This window comes from Motacilla alba, chromosome 3 (assembly GCF_015832195.1).
Source record: "Motacilla alba alba isolate MOTALB_02 chromosome 3, Motacilla_alba_V1.0_pri, whole genome shotgun sequence".
Lineage (NCBI taxonomy): Eukaryota > Metazoa > Chordata > Aves > Passeriformes > Motacillidae > Motacilla > Motacilla alba.
The window spans coordinates 45,642,459-45,663,576 of record NC_052018.1 but is presented as its reverse complement, the minus strand read 5'-3'; the positions used below and the strand labels follow the sequence as shown (position 1 = coordinate 45,663,576).

Genomic DNA, 21,118 nt, shown 5'->3' with positions numbered 1-21,118 from the left:
TTTTTTTTTCAATTTAAAAGGAATCTAACATAAAATTAAAGAAGTTAGTATAATTTTTTAATTTCTTCAAGAGCTCCTTGAGAAACAAGTGCAAGCTGTGCCTCTGGTGCTCTTACTGAAAATCCTCCCTCTCTTCCTAACTTTGAGTACACTTATCTTCATTCTATTATATTTCACAAAATTTAGTATTCTCCAAGGAAATTCCTGATTTGGAGCAGCAATTCAAACTCAGTAAGGGAAAGCTTCCTTGTTTCAGAGTTGAACAATATGCCTTTTAAGAATGGCTACATTTGTGTACTACTTTAACTAAACTAACTTTATCTGTCACCATCCTAACAGTATTTAAAGATTAAAAAAAAAAGTTACAGAACAAAACTCAGAGAAAATTTTTAAGCAGTCTAGGGATGTACTGTAATAAAAAAGAAATCACCAACTCTAAGATATTCTATTTCCTCTCTCATCTGCACAGAGGAACATGTTTGGTAGAACTGGCAAGGAGAGATGATCTACATGACTTTGAGAGATGGAGTGACAGGACACATGGATTTGTGTGCCCTATGACTTTTACACTTCTACAATTCAGAAACACATGGAAATGACACTTGGGAAAAGAGAAAAATTAATATCTGACTATCCCAAAGCCGCCAGAATTCTGTGTAGAGACTCTCTTTAATGTGTTCATTTTACAGCAGCTCAGCATTGGGAAAAAAAAAAAAATTACATTTAAAGGAGTAAGAAAGGAAGGATTATCTCCTACACTGTCTTACATGCTGGGAGATTTTGCAATTACAAAAAAGAAATTGCCTTCATTCATAGCAAAATTCTTCTTCTTCTTACAAAATATTTTCTTAATAAACATGTCCATGTAAAACATTCAGGCTTGCTTCCTCATATTGAAAAACAGTTTTACAGTTTGCCCATCTAATTTACTACTTTAATAGCCATTATGCATGTTTTATTATCAAACTACAGGCTCATTTACCTACAAATGTGGTACCATCACTTTAAATGTAGGTAATACCAAGTGACTAAACACTGCTATTAGGCAGTATTGTCTCACACACAGCATTGCATCTGTTTCATGTCATTCTTTCCCAGCCCAACTGAGACTCACCCAGTCTCTCTCTCTGCTAAGGTATAAATGCTGTGTTTAAGGTTTCCTCACTTCACCAGCACAGAGGGGTGGACAAGAGGCAGTGCAGGAAACAAAGCTGAGGCTTCTGTAAATCAACGGATCGCAGAAAAGCTCTTGCAGTTCTAAGAAGTGGCCGTGCTGTTGGATAAAGGATCATGTACCCCAGGGACAGAAGTAAATAAAATTCTGCCTTGCCTTGGTGAAACTTTAAGCTGCTTACACTACAGGAAGATGTCAACTGGGAAGGTAGTACTTGATCATCTAAATTGTAAGACCTGGTTCAATATCAGTATGACATTTGGATAATACCATGACCCATTCTATACACTAGTACTAAGAAGATTCAAATGCAACTTTGAATGTTTTTTAGTGAAGAGTAAGCAAGAAGAAATTGCCCTCTAAACTCAGTAGATTCAGCACTTTCTGTTAATTCAGGATTGCTAACACTTTTAAATGCAAACTTGATACTACAAAAACTAAAAAAGAAAACAAAAAACAAGACTCCCCAAAAGAACACAAACAAAAAACAAACTCCCAAAAAACCCAAACCCTCAAAAAAACCAAAACCCCAGTTCTTCATGCTATGCATTGAAACCCCTTATGCAGTAAAGAAAATGGAAGTGGGACTCTATAACAATTTAACATGAAATTTACTTTATCACTTTTCATATCTAATGACAAAAGCAAAATCAGGCTAAATGGAAAAAGAATACTTACAAATTTATGACCTTATCCAAGGGGCATTTTGAACATAATTGCTGGTTGTCCTTGTCTTGTTTATGCTGACTCTGTCCCAGCTGAACAAACCTGTGAAAAGCAGTAGATTGAAGAAAAAATCAAAGAAATAAAAGAACTATCCCCCAAAAATCATCAAACAAAGAAAATGACACTAAGAAATGAAATTTTGAGTCATACTATGTACGTCGCTGATCATGATGTACTTCTCTGGTGAACAAGAGAGATTTTTAAAAGTTCATAGAGGGTGCATGCATGAACTCAGAACCTCCTTTGAAATAAGATCTGCTAATCAATTGGTGTCACCCAGTATGTCATGGGATGAAACAGGACTCCCCTAAGAAACAGGCAGCCCTCTACAGTCCATTTCTTATGTCTTGCTCAAAGCAATCAGTCAGAGGAATAGGCTATGGAAAAACCAGAAAAAGACACAAAGTCTCTCAAGTTTCAGATTTAAGTCAGTTCTCTTCTGAATTCAGTCTAGTTTATTCATCTGAAATGCTGTTAGTCCAGATCACTTATTTACAACCACAACCTTTTGGGACAATTCCTCCATCTCCAAATATTTGCTGGAAGACACTGCCAATAGAAAATACTGTCTATTTTTTTTTTTTTCTTGGCAACAAAGTGGAACAAAATCTTCTGAAAAGTAGTTTATCACTAATCTTAGTCACTCAGAATAGGAGGAAAAGTCACACAGTTTCAAATGGAAATATATGTATCTATCTTGCACTCAATTTGTTCACTCTCCAACACAGCTGTGCCACTGAAAATACAAGTAAATGTCAGTTGTGATTTACTAGTTTAATTTTCTGAGGCAGAGAGTTTTTCTCAACAGTGAGCTTCCATTTAGCTTAAGAAGTCTTACTGGTCTACTTCAGTAATATTTACTACATTTTAACAAGCAACCATTAGCAGTGTAAAACCAATTGCGTGAAAGTGTACAGAAGTCAAACGAACAACATGTTCCTAAGCAACTTATTGCAGCTTTTCTTTTTGCTCATTCAGATTCTATACTGTAGAAACAAACACCTCAGGGACAAGCAGCATCACTTTGACTGTTAAAGGAATAAATACATTACTAAAAAAGAGAATTTTAAGTGGAAATCAAGATAATTAAGATCTTCTACTGCAGGAGCCTGCTATTGAAACCAAATTTAAAAAAACCAAAGGCAAATCAATTGCATAAGTATTTTAATTAATTGCTTCAAATTATTCAATATTTCAAAAGTTACAAGACCTAAATGCACACAAGCAAGTTTCCTGAGGTCAGGAAGATACCACACTCAGTTGATCTGCAGCATACAACCTCAAATTATTGGAGAGACTTCCTGTCCCTTCCAAATTCAACCAATCTGGGCGTCTGTGATTTGTTTTGATGAGAATTATCTCAGCCATCAGTGAAAACAGGCTGAATAGAACCGAATCACTTTTAATTTGCATTTGCAAATAGGATTAATACAGATCAGTTGACATAAAGTAACTTAACCTGAAGTACTTTGAGTGAGACCCTAATCCTCATGATGAAAAAACATGTAACAAGTCCAGTGATGTCACGTGAAGTCAGGTCTTGCTGTAATAAGGGAAATGGGGATGTAACAGAAAAGGCTTGATGTGAGAACTGTCATCATACTGTGAAAGAAATTACTGCTATTCTCGAGCGATGTACATTTTGCAAAGTATAGATTTTACTGACGTCCTTTATTATATAAATCAGCACACCAGACCAGAAATAGCACCATGTCTTGTTAGCTGAAAGAGATAAAGAATTTGTAATTTTTTTTCTATTTTTAAAACCTTCATTGCTCAAAGGAAAAGAAATAAATGCAAGGTTTGGTTTTTTTTTTTTTCTTAAAAAGGATATAAATAGGGAGCCTCAAAGCCTCCAAGAGGTTTACAGTTTTACATTAACAATAGATTGAACATTAGTCCAGCCTGAAGAAATTATAAAATTGGAAGTAGCTGCAATTCCGGGTGTTAACACAGAGTTGTCCATCTGTACAGAGAGACTCACAGTAGATACCAGCTCAAGCTGGGCCATTTTCTGAACAAAAGCTACAAATGATAGTTGTCAAATTTGCATCCATCTTCAGGGGTTAAAATAAAAAAGAAAAAAAGGTAGAGGCAAAGATGAAGGTAAAAATTTCAGATATAATGAGAAACATCCTCCTTAACCCTATTCAAGGATAGCATCTTCAAATGACTTAGCTTGTAGGAAATAGGTAGAAGTGGGAATTTTAAAGAACAAAAGAGTGCAAGAGAAATAGCTACACCTAAAGAAAAAGTAAGAGAAAAATAATTTTAAATATAAAGAAAAAATGCTTTGAGTGGATTAAGGAACTAAGTCAGGATGAAACACCTCGTATCACCAAATTAAGTATCACAGTGAATTAAAATTTCCCTTAAAAACTGAAAAGGTTTCAAATATAACAAGGTAGCTGTTGCTATTACACATTAGAGAATAAAAACAAATGCACACAAGGTCATGTCAATCCATGTCTCACAAGCATTCACTTCAATATACACACAGTGCTTTCCTGAAATGAGGTGTAGATTTCTTAGACCCCTATATGACATCATGTTAAACAAAAAGACAACTTCTATTATTTTATGTGCATTTTTACAGAATAAGCTAATTCCTTTTGACTGACTTGAATTGGAGTAATTCAACACTTGAAAAATGCAAACCCTGCAGATTACAAAGCTTACAATCATGGAACCATTCTTGGTTCCATTCTTGGTTCAATTGATAAGTAAATTCTGTGTAATTTACTTATCAATGGAATATGAAATTCCTATGAATTTACTTATTAATTTCTATATTAGGTGACAGGTATTTCTTTTGAAGCATTTTTCATTTGATTTAATCTCCAAGTTTTGCTTGCAGAGACATCTGCATAGCTTCCACTGAAATCAGAACTGACACAGACAGCTGAAAACAGTTTGATTTTGAAAGAGTTAGCATATATAGGCAATTTTCTCATTTAAGTAAGTTTAATCAGAAGCAACATTTTGACAAACTGCACTTAACTAGCTCAAATTATCCTTTACCAATTACCACTGGAAATTTATCTCACCTTGCATATATTCCAAGATCATCTTCTGAAGGGATATCTGAAAGATTGACTCCATACACATCTTTTGTTGCTTGCACTACATTCTGGAACATAAGAAAGATTCAGATAACCAATACTGTAACAACATCCAAAAAAATATTGTTCTTAAGAAAGAACTTCCTTACAAGCCAAAATACAATTTCAGAGGTGCAGACAGAAACAAACAGGTTTCTCACATCCACAGCAATCATAGCTTACACATATTTTTTAAATAAAATAATTGATTAAAATATTAATCAACATATTTATTCAACAAGTAAAGAATTCTTGAAAGATATCATCAGCTAAAACAACATATTAGGAGAATAAATCATACTAATAGAACATAATGGTGTAGTTATAAAATTCTGTTCTGTATTGAAACTTAATATGGAATAAATCATATTCGTTCAGAACATGCTCCTACATTTGCTTTCACATTTTCTGCTGTCAATTCTGCAATAATTACAAACCTCAGGTTGAACAGAACTATTTTGATTTTATACATTATGCAATCATGTCAGTCAACTATAATAAGGAATCAGTGCACATGCAATAGTTCACTATCTGTCTACTGATTCAATGCTAAACTAAGGAGGGTTTTCTGACAGGACATGCAAGTCAAATATACAGAAAATTTTCTCTTAATTCAAAATGATTCAAAGAACTTCAGAAAGGTATGTCCTGACCAGAAGAATAAAATGCATTTTTTAATAAATTCTCAAAGATGTGAACAGAAAGGAACCAGTTTTTTGAGTTCCTCAGATAATAAAGAATGGAATGAATTAACCGTGCAAATTATAGCTAAAATTCAATGCATGAAAAGGTGCTAGTCAGTTGGAATATATTTCTTCATATCATTACTAAAAAGTCAGAACAGCTCACCCAATTTTTAAGACATTGAAATTCAATATTTCAAATCATACTTTGTGTTTACATACACCTTTCATTTAAGCATCTTAAAAATCTAAAAAAGATATCTTGGGTCTAAGTGTGGAAGTGTGTTCAAAACAGAGAGAAAAACTGATGTGAGATAAATTATGCAACAGTAGGAATCAAGAATAAAATTTCAACTTGGATTTTTGTTAAGAAAACCTAGAAACAATCTGATTTGCTGGAGAACAGGTATTCTGTTATTCAGAGCTAATGGAAAACTTTCAGATAAAATACCTTGTATAAAGACAAATAAATAAATGTGCTTGTACTTGCTTGGGAAGAAGACACTATTGCACTATTGAAGGCTGAAAATGCATTATCTGAGAACACGTAACCCTAGGCTAAAGACTGAATGGAATCAAAATTTGAATCGAGGCAAAAAAAAAAGGCAGTATAATTGTCTGTTGCCTATCAGGCACTACATTTTATGCTAAGGTCATAAATACTTAATTTTCTTCAGAAGTGATAACATGCACAATCCTATAACCATTTAAATTAGCTGTGGCTTTAAAAAAAACCAACCCTGCCAGCCAACATAAGTATTTTCCAAATTTCTGTAGTATACATTAGCATAACCTTTTGCTAAGATATTTTTAATGGTATTCAAAATGGATATCTACAAGAAAGAATTTGAAGAACTATTACATGAAGTAATAAAATAGATATTTCCATAATTCTTTATACAACTCAGTATTTTCATTAAATTAACACCCAAGGGATTCCAACAAAATGGGAGTTATGCTAGCAAAAAAAGATTAATAGTCCACAACTGCAAATACACATTCTTTCCACCCAACTGGGCAAATGCAATTTATTTCACTATTTTATTCCCTGCCATTATCTTCAACCTTAGCAGCAGTAATAGCATAGGACCTGTGTGGCAACATTTTCATGAACATTTTTGAAGTTAGATATTTATTTTTTTTAAATGCCAGACCACATAATTATGGGACAGCAATTTAAAAGTGTTCACATAAATCAGATTGAAATTTAGACAGAATGAACATTAATTTACAGTTAATTGACCTAAGCAAGAGGCATTGTCCAAAAGGAATTGCCTTGTAATTCCAAGAGGTGGTTCTCAGGACCTCAGGTTCATATTACACATCTTTCAGGGGGCTTGCTCCAGGTTAACTCCCATGGACTAAATGTTGATTAAATAGGTAGATCAAGTACATTCCTGGAAAAAAGGAATCATTTGCATGCTCCGAGGCTACTCAATGATGTGTGCCAGAGCACAGTAACAGACAATAATCAGATGTGCACTACTGCTCTGAATTACACACTAATACAGGTGCATTTTAAACTGTGTAATGACCCGAATACCCTTCAAAAGCCATAGGTTTCTGACAGTAGTTTCCTTTTTTTTAATGTTATTTTCCTTTGTGTTTCACTATTACATGACAAGAAGAACAGAAAAGGTTAACAAACATTTGTGCTGCAGTTATGCTAATATCTACACCAAAAAAAATTACACTGGAGACCTTTGTCACTAAATTTCTCAGTACTTTACTTCTGACTGTTCTATAACGCTTTTTTAAGGGAATGTGAATTTTAAACTTTCTTGCCTAACACAGTAATTTCTTACCTCTGTGATTTTTGTATTGTCTCCTGTATCAGTCACCTTTACTGGAGTTGAACGTTGAGAAACAGCACCCTCATCTTCTTTATCTGTCCCAGAATCATCTTCAGAACTACTTGACACTGCTTCCTCGCTCGGGGGTGGAGGAGCACTAGCAGCTGTTTTGCGCTGTAGCACAGTTTCTTCTCTATTATTTTTGTTCCTGTTAGGAAAGGCAGTGTGTATTTATGAAATCAGACAGATATTAGCAATGAATATTTAGAATTCCTAATATTGGTTACAATCTTTCCAGGAAAATAAGTTTTAACCTCTAGTGCAACTTTTTGCTCATCTTTTAAAATCCCTGATCGATTTGTCTTCTTCAATCTGTTCTTATTCCAGAGCATTTAAAGAAAGCCCAAAGGATTCTGTCAGCTTTTCTCCACCAATTCTCTGATTCTTTACTTAAATCTCTCCCCCTACCCACAACTGAATAAATAAAAAGGAATAAAAATTAATTGAGACATAACATCTTGGTTTTGATCTTGGAAGTTTCACTTTCTGATTAATAACAATATCCACTCCAATAACTTCCTTAATCTTGGTTCCAAATTTTAATGATAGTGTCACTTTTTTTCCTTTATTTTCCATACCTCTCTCCTCAATTCAATTCTTTAATCAGCAACATTTCTTGATGCAGTATGTATTCCTCACTCAAGAAATTCTAGTGAATATAAAGAGATGCCTTATTTATAAGAAACCTTCAAGATACAGCTTCTCTGTGTAAGCAGGCTAACACTGGATGTAACTGTATGCACTCTGAAAGTTACACACTACTTCACCCATCAGAAACCATATCTGACTTATGTGCTCTGCATCCTCTCCTACCGGCCACAGAAGAGTATTTAGTTTCAACTTCCTCTCAGACACTGTCACAGTCTTTCAGGGAAGGCAGTTAATGAATAGACATTAACTAATGAATAGGCAGTTTATAGACAAATCCCTGGAAATAGGAAAGGAACATCTCTTCCTCACTGCAGTGACTGTCCCATCTATCATTGACAGACAGTGTGTCTCATTCTAAGGAAGACAGAAGCATGCCAAAGGCTGTGAAAAGAGCTCATAGATTGATGCAAATGCTATTTGGAGATGCAGGTCTAGTGCTCTTACCAGCATCACTTGAGCCCTAGTGGAGCACACCATGACTGTTACAGATGCTGCCTCTTGAAGTGAAACTCACATAGCAGTTTATCCCTGTACTGAATTAGCTACACTTTATATGCTCAAGGAACACGTATAAACAAGTAGGAGAGTCCTTCAAAGGTTCTGATCTGAGAGCATAACCCACCCCCAAGGACATTATTGTATCAGAAAAAATCTTAGAACAGGAACAAATGCCTTGGGAAAAATAACACCATGGGTGAATTTGATTTCTGACTCAGCAGAACCTGTCATTTCCTTGGACTGAAATGTACAGAAAGTTATGAAGGCATAGGCATTCTTTTTAGGGACAATAAAGGGATTTTTCCCTACTTTTCTAGATGAGGTGAAGGTCACAAGAAAAGCAGTCCTTTCTGAAAGCTGAGGAATGGAGCAAGAAGCCAAACATTAGTAAGAGTGTTATCCTCACCACTCCAAACATGTACCCAGCCAAGATCTAAACACCCTTGGGACCTGAACCGCCTACAGACAAAAAGAGATCACCAAATTTCCTTCAGAAATGTCTTAGATCAAAAGATGATGACAAATGAGCAAGGCAAAGGTACTGCCTTTTGCAAGGCTAAAGATGGGTGAGGTACAAGAGTGAAGCCATGTTTTACCCTATGACACAGTCATAGGGTGAAGGGGAAACCTTATAAGTGAGTCCTGGAATGTGGCTTTGATGGAGCTGATTCTCTGTCCCACATCAACCCCTAAAAATCACAGCAAAGAGCTTGAATAGAAGTACCTGAGAAAATTATATAATGGTCAACTATTTAATGAAGTACCTGGAGACAAATTAGTACAAAATCTGACATTTTACCAAACCGGAAGAATAAAGCTTATCCTCAAAATACTCATAAACTCAAATTCTTAGCAGAGATAAACTGTGTAACATTGAACAGTCTTCCTGTTTATTCCCAGGGTATCAGTAGCACAAAATGAGGTTCTACTGGTGATAAGCATAGTCTACTCTCAACATTTATTGACAATGAGACCCTCAGGACAAGAGCACATAAGAGTCCAATGTTCTAGTGTTTAACCAAACAGCAAGTTTTCAGAGGAACTTATAATGCTGTGACAGCACAGCAACTACTGACAAAAGGTTTCCTTAATATGAGCTACCAAAGAGAGAACAAATTCAGGAAGATTCTGCACAGCCCTTGTGGGACACAGCAGTGGAGCAAATAGAGTAACAAAGCAGGTCCAGGATGCAAAAGCAGCTAAATGAAGCATTCATTTGTCCCAGCAACTGATGCTGGATTGTTTGATATAATTTTATTAATAAATATTTTAATAACATATTTTATCAAAGACTATACTGAAATTTGTTGCTGTTTCAGAATATGCACTATTTATAAAAAATTTATCATTTTTTTAAAGACAACAAGAAAATATGCACCGTTGTCAACCCCCATAGAGAATAGAGTTGCCACTATGATGAAGAGATGATCAAATTTTAATAACTTCTGTATATTATTGATAAAATCGTCTCATGAATTTCACTTTGAGGAATCAGAGAAAATATAAAATATTAAACAAGTCGAATTAAGAATTCCTAGTGTCAAATAAAAATCTCAAATTAGATGTGATTTTCAAAGTGTACAATTCTGCAGTATAACACCAATGATTTCTTTATTTCCCATGTAACATAGAATATGCTTCACATACACACACATAAGAGTTTATATATTTTCATTACAATTCCATTATTAAACCAGAACAAAATTTCTGATTTCAGACTTACCCCAACACAGATTTTCCAGTTTCATCAGGTTTACGAACAGTGAATGGACTTGGATCAATTCCCACATTCTTAGGCATAAAATCTCTGCCAAAACAGAAAGGAAAAGGTGTCCATGAACAAAGTGCAACACATACATTTTTTTTAAATTTCTGGAAGAACCACCTCTAACCTGGGAACTAAAGAAAAAAAAATCATCATAAAGAGATAGCAAGTTCTAACTTTATAATTTCCAGTTGATGTACATATAACCTAGGTATTTAAAAAGCTTTCAGTTACATTATTTAGTTCCATAAAACATCTGCAAGTATCACCACTTGCCAAAGATGCTAAAGCATCGTGCTCCATTCCTGTGCTGAAGAGGCCTGATATCTCAGGGCTTCATACATTGTTTTTAAAATGCTACCAACACACAAATTGGGTCAAACAGCTACATGAAACATAATCTGCCTGGAAATCTTTAGCCAAACCATGATTCAGATTATCCTCCGAATAGCCAGCTGACTGCTGCCAACAAAAAAAACCCAAAAATATCTGACCAGCTGTGAGAACCGGATGAACTGAAGAAAACAACTGCAAAACGAGAGCAGAACAATGAGAAAACAATTGTTTTGAAAGTAGCTTCTGCGATCTGAATCAACAGAGAAAAGTTCATCTCTCAGGCATCAAGTGCCCAGACTCTAGGCACTCCATAACAAAAAATAATTGGAAATCTAATTGCTATTTTTACCATTTTTTTTAGAGTAACGTGTCCATGTAGCATTGTGATTTAGTTTCAAGAACTTTGCTAAATTTGAAATGACACATATTTAATCTAATAAATCAAATGCATATTTAATTCACACCAAATCAACTTCCGTTCAAGGATTTAGAGTCCCAAACCATCCCAATATACCGTGTAGAATTAGTCATTGCCAAGCAGAAGGTCTCATCAAAACTGCTCAACTCATATGGCCTAAAAAATTCATTGTGGATATCAATTTCCTCTTCATATTTGTGGAATTTCTTCACTGTCAACTTGCGTCTGTTTTCAGCACATGTCACTGAGGGGAAAAAAAATCTTTTTACTAGCAATTACTGACTCTTGCAAAAATCTAATCAAATAGTAGCCTGCTCACCTAGCCACCATACCAGGCAATTTTTTTGTATGGTCATATCCCCTCTGAGACAAGGAAATATGACATGAAGAAGATGCATTGCACATCTTTAATAAATATGCATTATCAATCCCTGTAATTTGATTTCACTTCATGATGACAATTCCTAATACAAAATGCTCCACAGCACCCCAGAGAAATAAGACACACCAGCTATATTGTGTCATCTGTGACAGGAATAGGACCACCAGCACAGACTATAAATATATGCTAGTAGACAAGAAAAAAAAATTAAAGTGTGCCCTGGCTCACAAACATAAGAAGGTCAAGTTTTAGCCACTTAGGTAGCTCTTGCCACCTGCAATTGAAAAATCATATCTCCTTGGAGGGGAGAGGGAGTGGAGAAGTATTTAAGAAACCATTTTGGAAACACTATTTTGTTCAGATTTAGGATCCAAAACAAATAAAAAGCATTTGTGACTAAAACTTCTTTTTCAAGATACTCTGCAAGGCAAGGAGCAAATATAGGTCCTACCTTCATCAAAGGGAAGAGGCAAATGCTTTAGCACACCTGGGGTCCACCAGTAAGTATAGCTGTACAGGAAAAACAGAAACACAATTGCACCAGAGATCGGATCTTGTACCCAGCCTATCCATCACCCATCCGTACAGTGCCACTCAGCAAACATTGCTGCATTGGAGGGAGGATTTCAACAGGCCCCCATCCAACTACTTCGCTCTTAAATCAAGAAATTTAAACACATGAAACTCAATATAGGTATGGACAGAAGAGTGGTTTTGTTTCATTAAAAAAATATGTTTCAGGTGCCTACCTCTACAGCACTGAAAATTAATGTATTGATGTCTTAGTACATATCAAAAGTATTTATGTATTTCTCTTGTTTTGGTCATTGGAGGGTGGAAGGAGTGGGGGGAAGGCATCCCCTCCCAGATGTTATTCAGATCCCAAAATTTAGGAAAATTGTATGAAGAAGTAAAGGTCAATGATAATAAGATCACATGACTGTCAAAGCAGCTGACTTCTACACAAAGAAATATATTTTGATGTAACAGCTGTCATAAGTCTGAGAGCTGTTGGCATATCTAACAGCAAAATTCAAGCCCTGCTGGAAGCTGATTCAGGATTTCTGTAAAACAACAAAGGAAGTCAAGCAACATTCATAAAACAAAGCACATTTTAGCTTTCATTAATGTTTACAAATTTTTATTGTCTCTTCTCAAATACACTTTAATTTCTTCTCTGATTTATTGCGATCATTTCTTCTATTTCATTACATGGAATGAAAATACCATTGTCTTCATTGATTTTTATTTCAAATACTTGTGTATTCACAATACTGTGAGGGCTGTAATCAGTATTAATGTGGTTATCTCCTACTCCTGTCAATGCAGCCATCTGCAGCAGACACAATGGGTGTATTCCCAAGGCCAGGGATAGGCTTGTTTGTGGGATTTAGGAGATGGTACAGGACAGGCAGGAAAACACACTTTAGTTTCAAGAACTGTGTATATCCTAGACAATAAGGAATGAGTTATGCCTGATGGCCCTGCCTCTTCTCAAAGTACGATGCTAGTAAGCAATTTTCTCCAGTGCCTTCAGAAATGATACAGACACACCCAGTTTTGTTGCCTGCATAAATGATAAGTAACATGGCAACACAAAGTCTCCTCTATATTCACTGTCCTTTCAAGTGAATCATTAATTATATAGAAGAAAGATATGAACCTTATTAAATATCGTCCTCCTGATGAGGATGCAATTACAATATAGGAAAAGCACACATAGTCAAAGAACTTTCAATGACAAGAAACATCATCTTCCTTCTCCCATATCCTTGATTTCATTATGAGTGTCATTATTTCTTTTGCTGCCGTGCCCAAGGAACCTAAAGGAGGCACTACACAGACAGGCAGGGAAACATTACACAAAAAACTTGTCAAAATGTTTGGTAGAAACAAAAAATTGCTTAGAGGAGTTTTTTCCCATTATTTATTTCACCTCGTTATTACAGGAAGGTATCATTTTATTCACATAATGAAACATCTTGATTGCATATTATAACTGCTCCGAAAAAATTCTGGTTATAATGAAAGGTAAAAATAATTAACAAGCAAATGAAGAGTACCAATATTTCTTTTTAATATTCCACCTCATTTGAGAACAGTATGTGTGACAAATAAGAGACAGCCTGTTTGAACAGAGTAACAGATGAAAGGGAGACAAGAATATTTGCATATTTGCAATATATGAGCTGAATTAATTCTAGACATACAATAATGTTCAGAACGAGTAGTTGAGAAAATTGATATTGCATGTTTAAAGTATGCCTGAAATAGCACTTGGTTGTATGGCTCATATAAGCTACATTTAAGAGAAGCCTCAGGAGACAATACAAGAGGACTGAAATTCAGGAAGAGCCATATCATGTGCCAGCTGCTGTGACAGGTTAACAGAATAAGCAGCCAACAGGGGCTGATCACACTGGTTAAACATTTGCAGTTTTGCCCAGACAAAAATCTAAATGCAGATATTCAGATCTGCCATTTGTACTAAAGGGCTTTACAGCTCACAAAATGAATAAAGATAAAACCAGCCAAAATCCTAAGAGACTGATTAGTTCACAAGTTGAGTACTGTCTGTTTTGTTAAAATGGATTTTTTTTTAAATGCACAGTATTCATAGTCTTCAAAAAAATAATTTCCCTCTGTGAAGCAATTGAATTACTTTTAAATTTTATACTTTATTACTTCTGTGTATTACCATGCAACTATGGTAGAATGCAAATGCAGAAAAATAGTCTTCAAAACAGGCTAAGCATAGGCTGAAAGGAAGGTAGAAAGTCATGGGTTTCTTGGTATGCACAGCTGCAGACTAAGAGCAGTACATAAAAAAATAAATGTTATCCTTTTCATATAATCTCAAAATCAACCATAAAGAAATTTGACTATGAAGAATGCACCTATATATTGCTTAATGAAACTGTAGTAACTGTACTTTGGTACAACGCTGAAGTATTTTGCACTGAAGGATAGAATTTCATATGAAATCAAACTTCTTTTTAAGTACCACCGGAAAATAACACGCTACCAAAAAATGCTGAATGTTGGTGTTTCAAAGGATTTGTTTAATCTCTTGAGGTGGTTTTTTAAGGTTTTGTATAAACATAAAAAACAGTAAGCAAGTCTTTGACAGGTTGACCGAATTATTTTACTAGCAACATGTATTTTTTACAATGTATTAGAGCAATACCAAATAAAACAGAAAATAGAACAGCAAAATACCTTTGCCTGGGCTGTGACAGACTGAGGGTATTCTTGTGATGCAAATAAAAATCAGTGGGAAGTTCCCAGAGATGTGGCTTTCCTTCTGTAGGCTTGAACACTCCCAGAAAGAGATTGATAGAATCTTGCCTGTCCGCATCTGTTGGACAAGAGGCACACTTAACACCAGGAGCGCTGCACAGCTCAAGCCCATTCAGACACTGCTTCTCTTTGCTCCCCAGAGACAGAATGTCTGTGTCCTATGACTGCTGCAGGGCCCTCTGGGCTTCAAGGAGCACCATGGAACTTCATTTACAGCAGAGCTGCTACACTACAGGGCACTTGGGGCTGGTACCAATGCTGCCTCTTCCCTTGGCTTCTCGCTCAGGAGCCCAGGCTTGGCAGAAGTCAGAAACTGCAACTCTGTCTCCCACATGTGTGCATGAAGCACATGCATGGATTAAGGCATGTTTCAGGAAATCTGACATACCCTAGTGAATTTACTGTAGCCTAAATAACTGAAAAATGACTTGATGAAATTAAACAATATCCATATGAAACAAGTTTCCAACAAAACGTACAAACGATGAATTCTTTGGGATTTTCTTGCCAATACACAGTAAAATGATTAAATTTCACAAACACCTTTTAGTAATTTGGACTTGTTTCCTGTTGGTTTAAATCAACAATTCAGCTTGTCATATTCTAAGCTCCACCAAATTATCACTCGATATGTGTCTTACTTTTTTCTCACCCGTACAATGAATTAGTAGTAATTATCCTAAGAGCATTGAGGTCAACAGATGAAAACACTTTCTTATAAGACTAGATTATTTTTAGATTCAGTTATCTTGAATGATAGACAACAAGCAGTAATGTGTGGCTAAGAGATTTATTTAGGAAGCAGAGATAGTAGGCCTCTTTCAACCCTGCTCTGAATCTTATACACTGTATGACCCCAAGAGAATCATTAACATTTTCTGAGTCTGTTTAACTCAGGTACATAAAACACACAAGCATTAAAAAAATGTTTCTTGGATCAGAAACACAAGAAAAAGCTGATTCATAAACTAGCTAGCCCTCAGATTTTTATTTGTATTTTAAAGGATAGATGATTGATAGCAACAATAATAATGCAGTACAGCAAATCAGCACCTTGTTCTAAAACTGTTTCCTTTTTTTCTCTGCTTTCTTAGCAAACTTAAAGAATAAAATGATCTCTCTTAATGTGCCACAATAACAAGCATGCTGCTGTCATCTAAACAGGCAGTGTTGGACAATGAACCTTTAAATTTAATTGAAACAAATATTTTAAAACTCCGTACTAAAAATGCAACAAAGTAAATATGACATTGAATGCTACATTTCAATAATGTCATCTTCAAACACAAGGAATGCATACAGCACCATAAATATATGCCTCAAATGGGATCAAATACCAAAATCATAAGAAAATTGGGGAAAGTGTGCAGCATCTTTAAGAAAATTTCATTTGAAGACAACAGTATTGACTTCAGTAAAGACTAATGTCTGTACTTTCCTATAAGTTCATTTAGATGACAAGATGGACATTAATTATTTCTAATTTTTTTCTTTTTCTAACATTTTTGTAGAACAAATTCTTTTTTTACTGGAAGACATGCATGTCATGATTACCCTTACAGGCAGACCACAACCCCAAATGTGGACCTAGAACTTTGCTCAGGCTTCTACCTAACCATTTCAGTGGCTGGCATAAACAGCTCATAGATTTGTTGTATCTTCTATGTCGCAGTACAGGCGACACTGAAGCCAGACTTTATTGCCAATGCAAACAATAAGAGACCACAACACTGAAATAAACAAGTTCTCCATTTCCCATTAGTTTGGACAAATATGATACACAAATTATGTGATTTACATTCAGAAAAGTTACTCTGAATGGTGGGCTCTCAACATTGTTATTTACACAAAAGCAATAATTTCAGCCAAAGAAAACAGAGATTACTGAAGTATTTCTAGCCATTGTCTAACTCACTGTTTTAAAAGTTCACAGTCTCCAAATAACTGCAGTCTGCTAAGACAAAGAAAAAAAAGGTACTTCCACTCCTGTCTATGCAACTTTTGTGAAAAAGAGTAATAGAGGACTGACAGAATATTTATAACAGAGTAGCACTCAGTGTTTGCACTTCTGACATGTCTTAGACCGGCCTTTGATCATTCTTTTATATCTTCTGCAAGACTTCTATACACACCACAGTTGCTTTTTTTTATTTTTCATAAGATAAGGCTCAGCATCTTTCAAAGAAGTTTTCCCTTAGCAATGTTGCCCAGAAGAAAGTAGAACACTCAGTGTTCAATTAATGAGTGATATGAGCTAATAAAGGAATAAGCTAATATTTACAGCTTATTTAACTGAAAAACTAGCTGTTTTACTTGGTTTTTGAATTTAATTTTGTCTTTTCTACCACAGATTTAACAGCTTGTAGCTATTTACACAAAACAATTACATGCATTACAGCTTGTTTTGTTTTGAGCTCTCAGAAACAACACAGAAAATACTTCACATGAAGCCTTCTATCCATGTTTAGATTTACCAGTTTTCTTGTATTTGCTGAAGACCAACATTTTAAAACTCTGTAACACCTACCTGCTCCTCTACTGATCTACAAATGTCACTGATAGATGCAGTGCTACATCTGTTCATTTTCTAAATAAAGGGTTGCATGCTACAACACAGGATAAATAAATATATCATCAAATCAGAATACCTATTTGAGATGTTACTGAATTATTTGGAAATTATAGTACAGAGGAACTCTGCCATAAGGTCACAGTGTAGATTACTGAAACATCATGAGTAAGATGTTTTGTAAACAGTGGCTTGAAAGAAAGCACTTAAATTTACCTGAGAAAGCATTACTGTAGTATCTTGAGAGTGTTTGCATAATATCTTTGGAATGCTGAGTCCAGGGAGCGATCTTTCGGTAAGTTTTTACTCTGTGGACAAGCTGAGAGCCTCCATACTGCAGAGAAAGTGTGTCCCCATGATCTTCATATAATTCTTCAAATAATCTAAGGAAAAGCAAAATGTGTCATCTATGAAACTTCTGAACAGATTTTTTTAAGAGAATATATAATAAAGTCTTTCTGCAAATGCAATACAATTTCTTCGCCTTTATTCAGATAAATATGTGAAAATTTTATTCAGACATTATAATTACTGAGAAGGTTTAGACTTTGAGATTTTCATTACTTTCTAATATAAAAGAAGAGGTTCACACAGAGTATGCAGTTCTGTAGATTCAGGAAGATTAACATGTCCTACTACTTAATGGGGAGAAAAGAAACAATATATCTTCATTAACCAAGGCATGTTTAATAAACTAAAAGGAACAGAACATATCAATATCTCAAGGCTACATTTTCTGTTAAGTACACCAGGAATGAAGTTAGTATAACCTTCCAAAAAACTCTGTAGTTACAATAATGATGACTCAAAGGTACAAAATGAATAAACATGACTTGTAAGAAAAGTGTATGGCAGTCAGGTAACATTTGCTGGAGCTGGAAAATCTTGATGTAAGCAGAAAGCAAAAAGAATTGGCTAAGAATTGACTTGAACAAGGAGAGCTGGCTAAAAAGTCCTCTGGCATCAAGAAGTTGACACTATCCAAACTGAGACTAGTTCAAATTGCAAAAATCAAACAAGTTTCCTATCAATGACAAAAACAAGACAAAAAGAGGCTATCTTAAGGAGATGGTACTCAGTCTAAAAGATAACAGACTGGAAAGTGCTTCTCAGAAATGAAGACTATGGCCTTGCTCGAGCAAGACAATGACAAGGATGCTAAAAAAGACTGGCAGTTTAGTTAAGAGGCAAAAAAACCTCAAACCAGAACAAAACAAGCCCCAACACCTCCCCAAAACGAAAAAGTAAACCCTTTCATTAAACCTGTTGGAATGTGTTTCACATCAGTATAGGAAGACAAAGTAACTCAGGCGTCTACATGTAATACCTGCAGAGCAAAGAAGTCCTTGAGGAGTGAAAAAGAAGACAGAAAAAAAGGGTAATTTTTTTTTTTTTAAAGCACCAAAACAAGACAACAAGAGCATTCCCCTAATAAAGTTCCCAACAAAAGAGACAGTATTGCATATGTAACCTAGCAACCATCTGACTGAAGTTCTCCTGGAAACGAGCTGGATGAAGAACACTTATCTGAGCAGCAAATCCATTTCTGCAAAAACTAAATAGCTGTCCAGCAAATCTGTCCAAGGTCAAGTACAAAAAGATCAATTAGGAGGAAACATCTGCTAAGTAACTTTAAAAAAAAAGAAAAACCCCAAAACAACAGACAAAAAGCCCCCAAAGAAATAACCCCAAACCCACTTGCCTCCACAGAAATTGTTCAGAGAACACAACACCATGTATGAGAATCTCATTTGTTCCTTTGGGTTTGGTGGGTTGGTTTGTGTTTGTTTGACCAGTAGCCTCAGGAGGCTGCCCAGCAACTGTATTGGCAGCAGGAATCATTTATTCCCAGAGGTAAACATGCAGCTCCCAGAAGCTGGGACATGGTGGATCAGAGGCACTGCTAGCACACCCAGGAAGCCACCAGTGGGTGCTCTCTCTGGCCACCAGGCAGAGGCCACGAGGCACCCACCTGCACTGTGAACCAACACGCTGCAGGTGAGGTGGTTTCTCCAGCACATACCAGCTCCAGGCACCGGGCAAGTGCTGGAAACGGGAAAAAAGAGGAGGAGCTGAAGGTATATCTCTAGTGAAGGGGACTGAAGCCCAACTACTTGTGGTTTCTGAATACAAGTTAGGTCTCCATGCTCTAAAACTATCAAACCACTAGTTAAAATCAGTAATGAAGCCATGAGTCACAACAACAGCTTAAAGGAATAAAAGCACAGAACATTAATGACTCCTGCATTACTTTCTGAAGCATGTGTACAAGTTAAGCAGCTTAGTTTACCCTTAACCCCAAAGCATTTCAATACAAATGCTGGGCTTTCATAAAGAGTTTGAGGATGCTTGTACAAATACCAATTGCACTTGATCTGAAAGAGCAATTTTGCTGAAAAATTTTTCTTCAATAAATCGAAAACCATGAAATCTTCCCAAAGAAAAAGCAGGAAATAGCAAGGTAAGATGAACTTATATACAATTTCCAGTTTGGCATTCTCCATGAAAGTATGTATTTACTTAAGTTTTCACTTTCAGTCAGCATTTTGCCTCAAGCAATTGAAACAAGTGTAAAATATTGGGGCAGAGTTTTTCTTAAATTTATTTCAAGGGAAAACAAATCTCTTTAGGTTTAGGCATATAAAAAGAATTAAGTCAAGCAGTTATATCACAAGACTGATAAACATACTTTTCCAGAAGATTGAACTTTCAGCATGACAGAATTTTCTCGAAATTTCAAGTATGAAAGATGTTTTAAACGTGGACAAATAAACATGAAATCATTCAAGCAGAAATAACTGTAGGCTTCTTCTACATGGACATAATTCTCCATAATCTCTTGACTCAAAATTAAAAATTAAAACCATGACACACACTATTAATCTATCTTACCTTACAGCATCTGTATCAAATTGTAAATTTGGTTTATCAATCAATCCCAATGAATACAACTGGTAGGCCAGAGCACATTTCCCCACCATAAACTGGGCTGTGTTAGTGCGATCTAAACAGTCCACACAGTTGGTTCGGAGGACTCCAGTCTGGTAAAGCAATCCAAATAAAAGACTTCTCTTAATCAACAAATTACTACACTCATTACTTTTTTACTACTAGCTAAGTCTTATCAAATCTCAAACTATGTCAAATTTTATCTGCTCTGCTGTTGATCTGCCCTCAACAAACATATCCCAGTGATCAGCTAGTACAGGAATGGTCACATGCTCTCTAACTTGGAAGAAATACAAAATTATGAATGGCAAGCCAAAACAACTAATGCTTCTTAAGACTATGCCCTGTGTTCAGAGTATATACCCATAACATTAAGGTATAAATTTTATACTGTATGGTTTGCAGTTTAGTCAGTACTTTTCTGAACTTAAAGGAAGACATGTTTCTAGTTTTATTTTCTTTTAGTGCTGGAAACTGTAACAATGTACAAAATATTTAACACTAGTGAAAATGTCAGCAATCCATGTTCATGTGTATGAATATGTTACCAGGGTTAAGTATGCGTTTATTCCTCACATCTTCTGTAGAACATTTTATGACACAGTTTGCTAAAATGCTGCTGGTTTAACTTTCACTGCAACGGTAACATTACAGACTAAACAGTAATGGAAACCAGTTTAAAATACAAGCATTTCTCAGACTTAGTCCAGCAA

The 21,118-nt window shown here is 35.4% G+C and overlaps 1 protein-coding gene across 1 annotated transcript in view; it reads right to left on the bottom strand.

Annotated features, from left to right (window-relative positions):
* FIG4 (FIG4 phosphoinositide 5-phosphatase) overlaps positions 1-21,118 on the bottom strand; it is a 54,455-nt gene that overhangs the window by 8,156 nt on the left and 25,181 nt on the right. The window contains exons 14-22 of the mRNA XM_038130767.1: positions 20,349-20,497; positions 17,673-17,839; positions 14,807-14,945; positions 12,039-12,097; positions 11,302-11,449; positions 10,410-10,493; positions 7,490-7,685; positions 4,948-5,030; positions 1,853-1,942 (exon numbers count right to left, since the gene is read on the bottom strand). Coding sequence (XP_037986695.1) covers positions 1,853-1,942; positions 4,948-5,030; positions 7,490-7,685; positions 10,410-10,493; positions 11,302-11,449; positions 12,039-12,097; positions 14,807-14,945; positions 17,673-17,839; positions 20,349-20,497 — 1,115 coding nt within the window. The remainder of the gene's footprint in view (positions 1-1,852; positions 1,943-4,947; positions 5,031-7,489; positions 7,686-10,409; positions 10,494-11,301; positions 11,450-12,038; positions 12,098-14,806; positions 14,946-17,672; positions 17,840-20,348; positions 20,498-21,118) is intronic.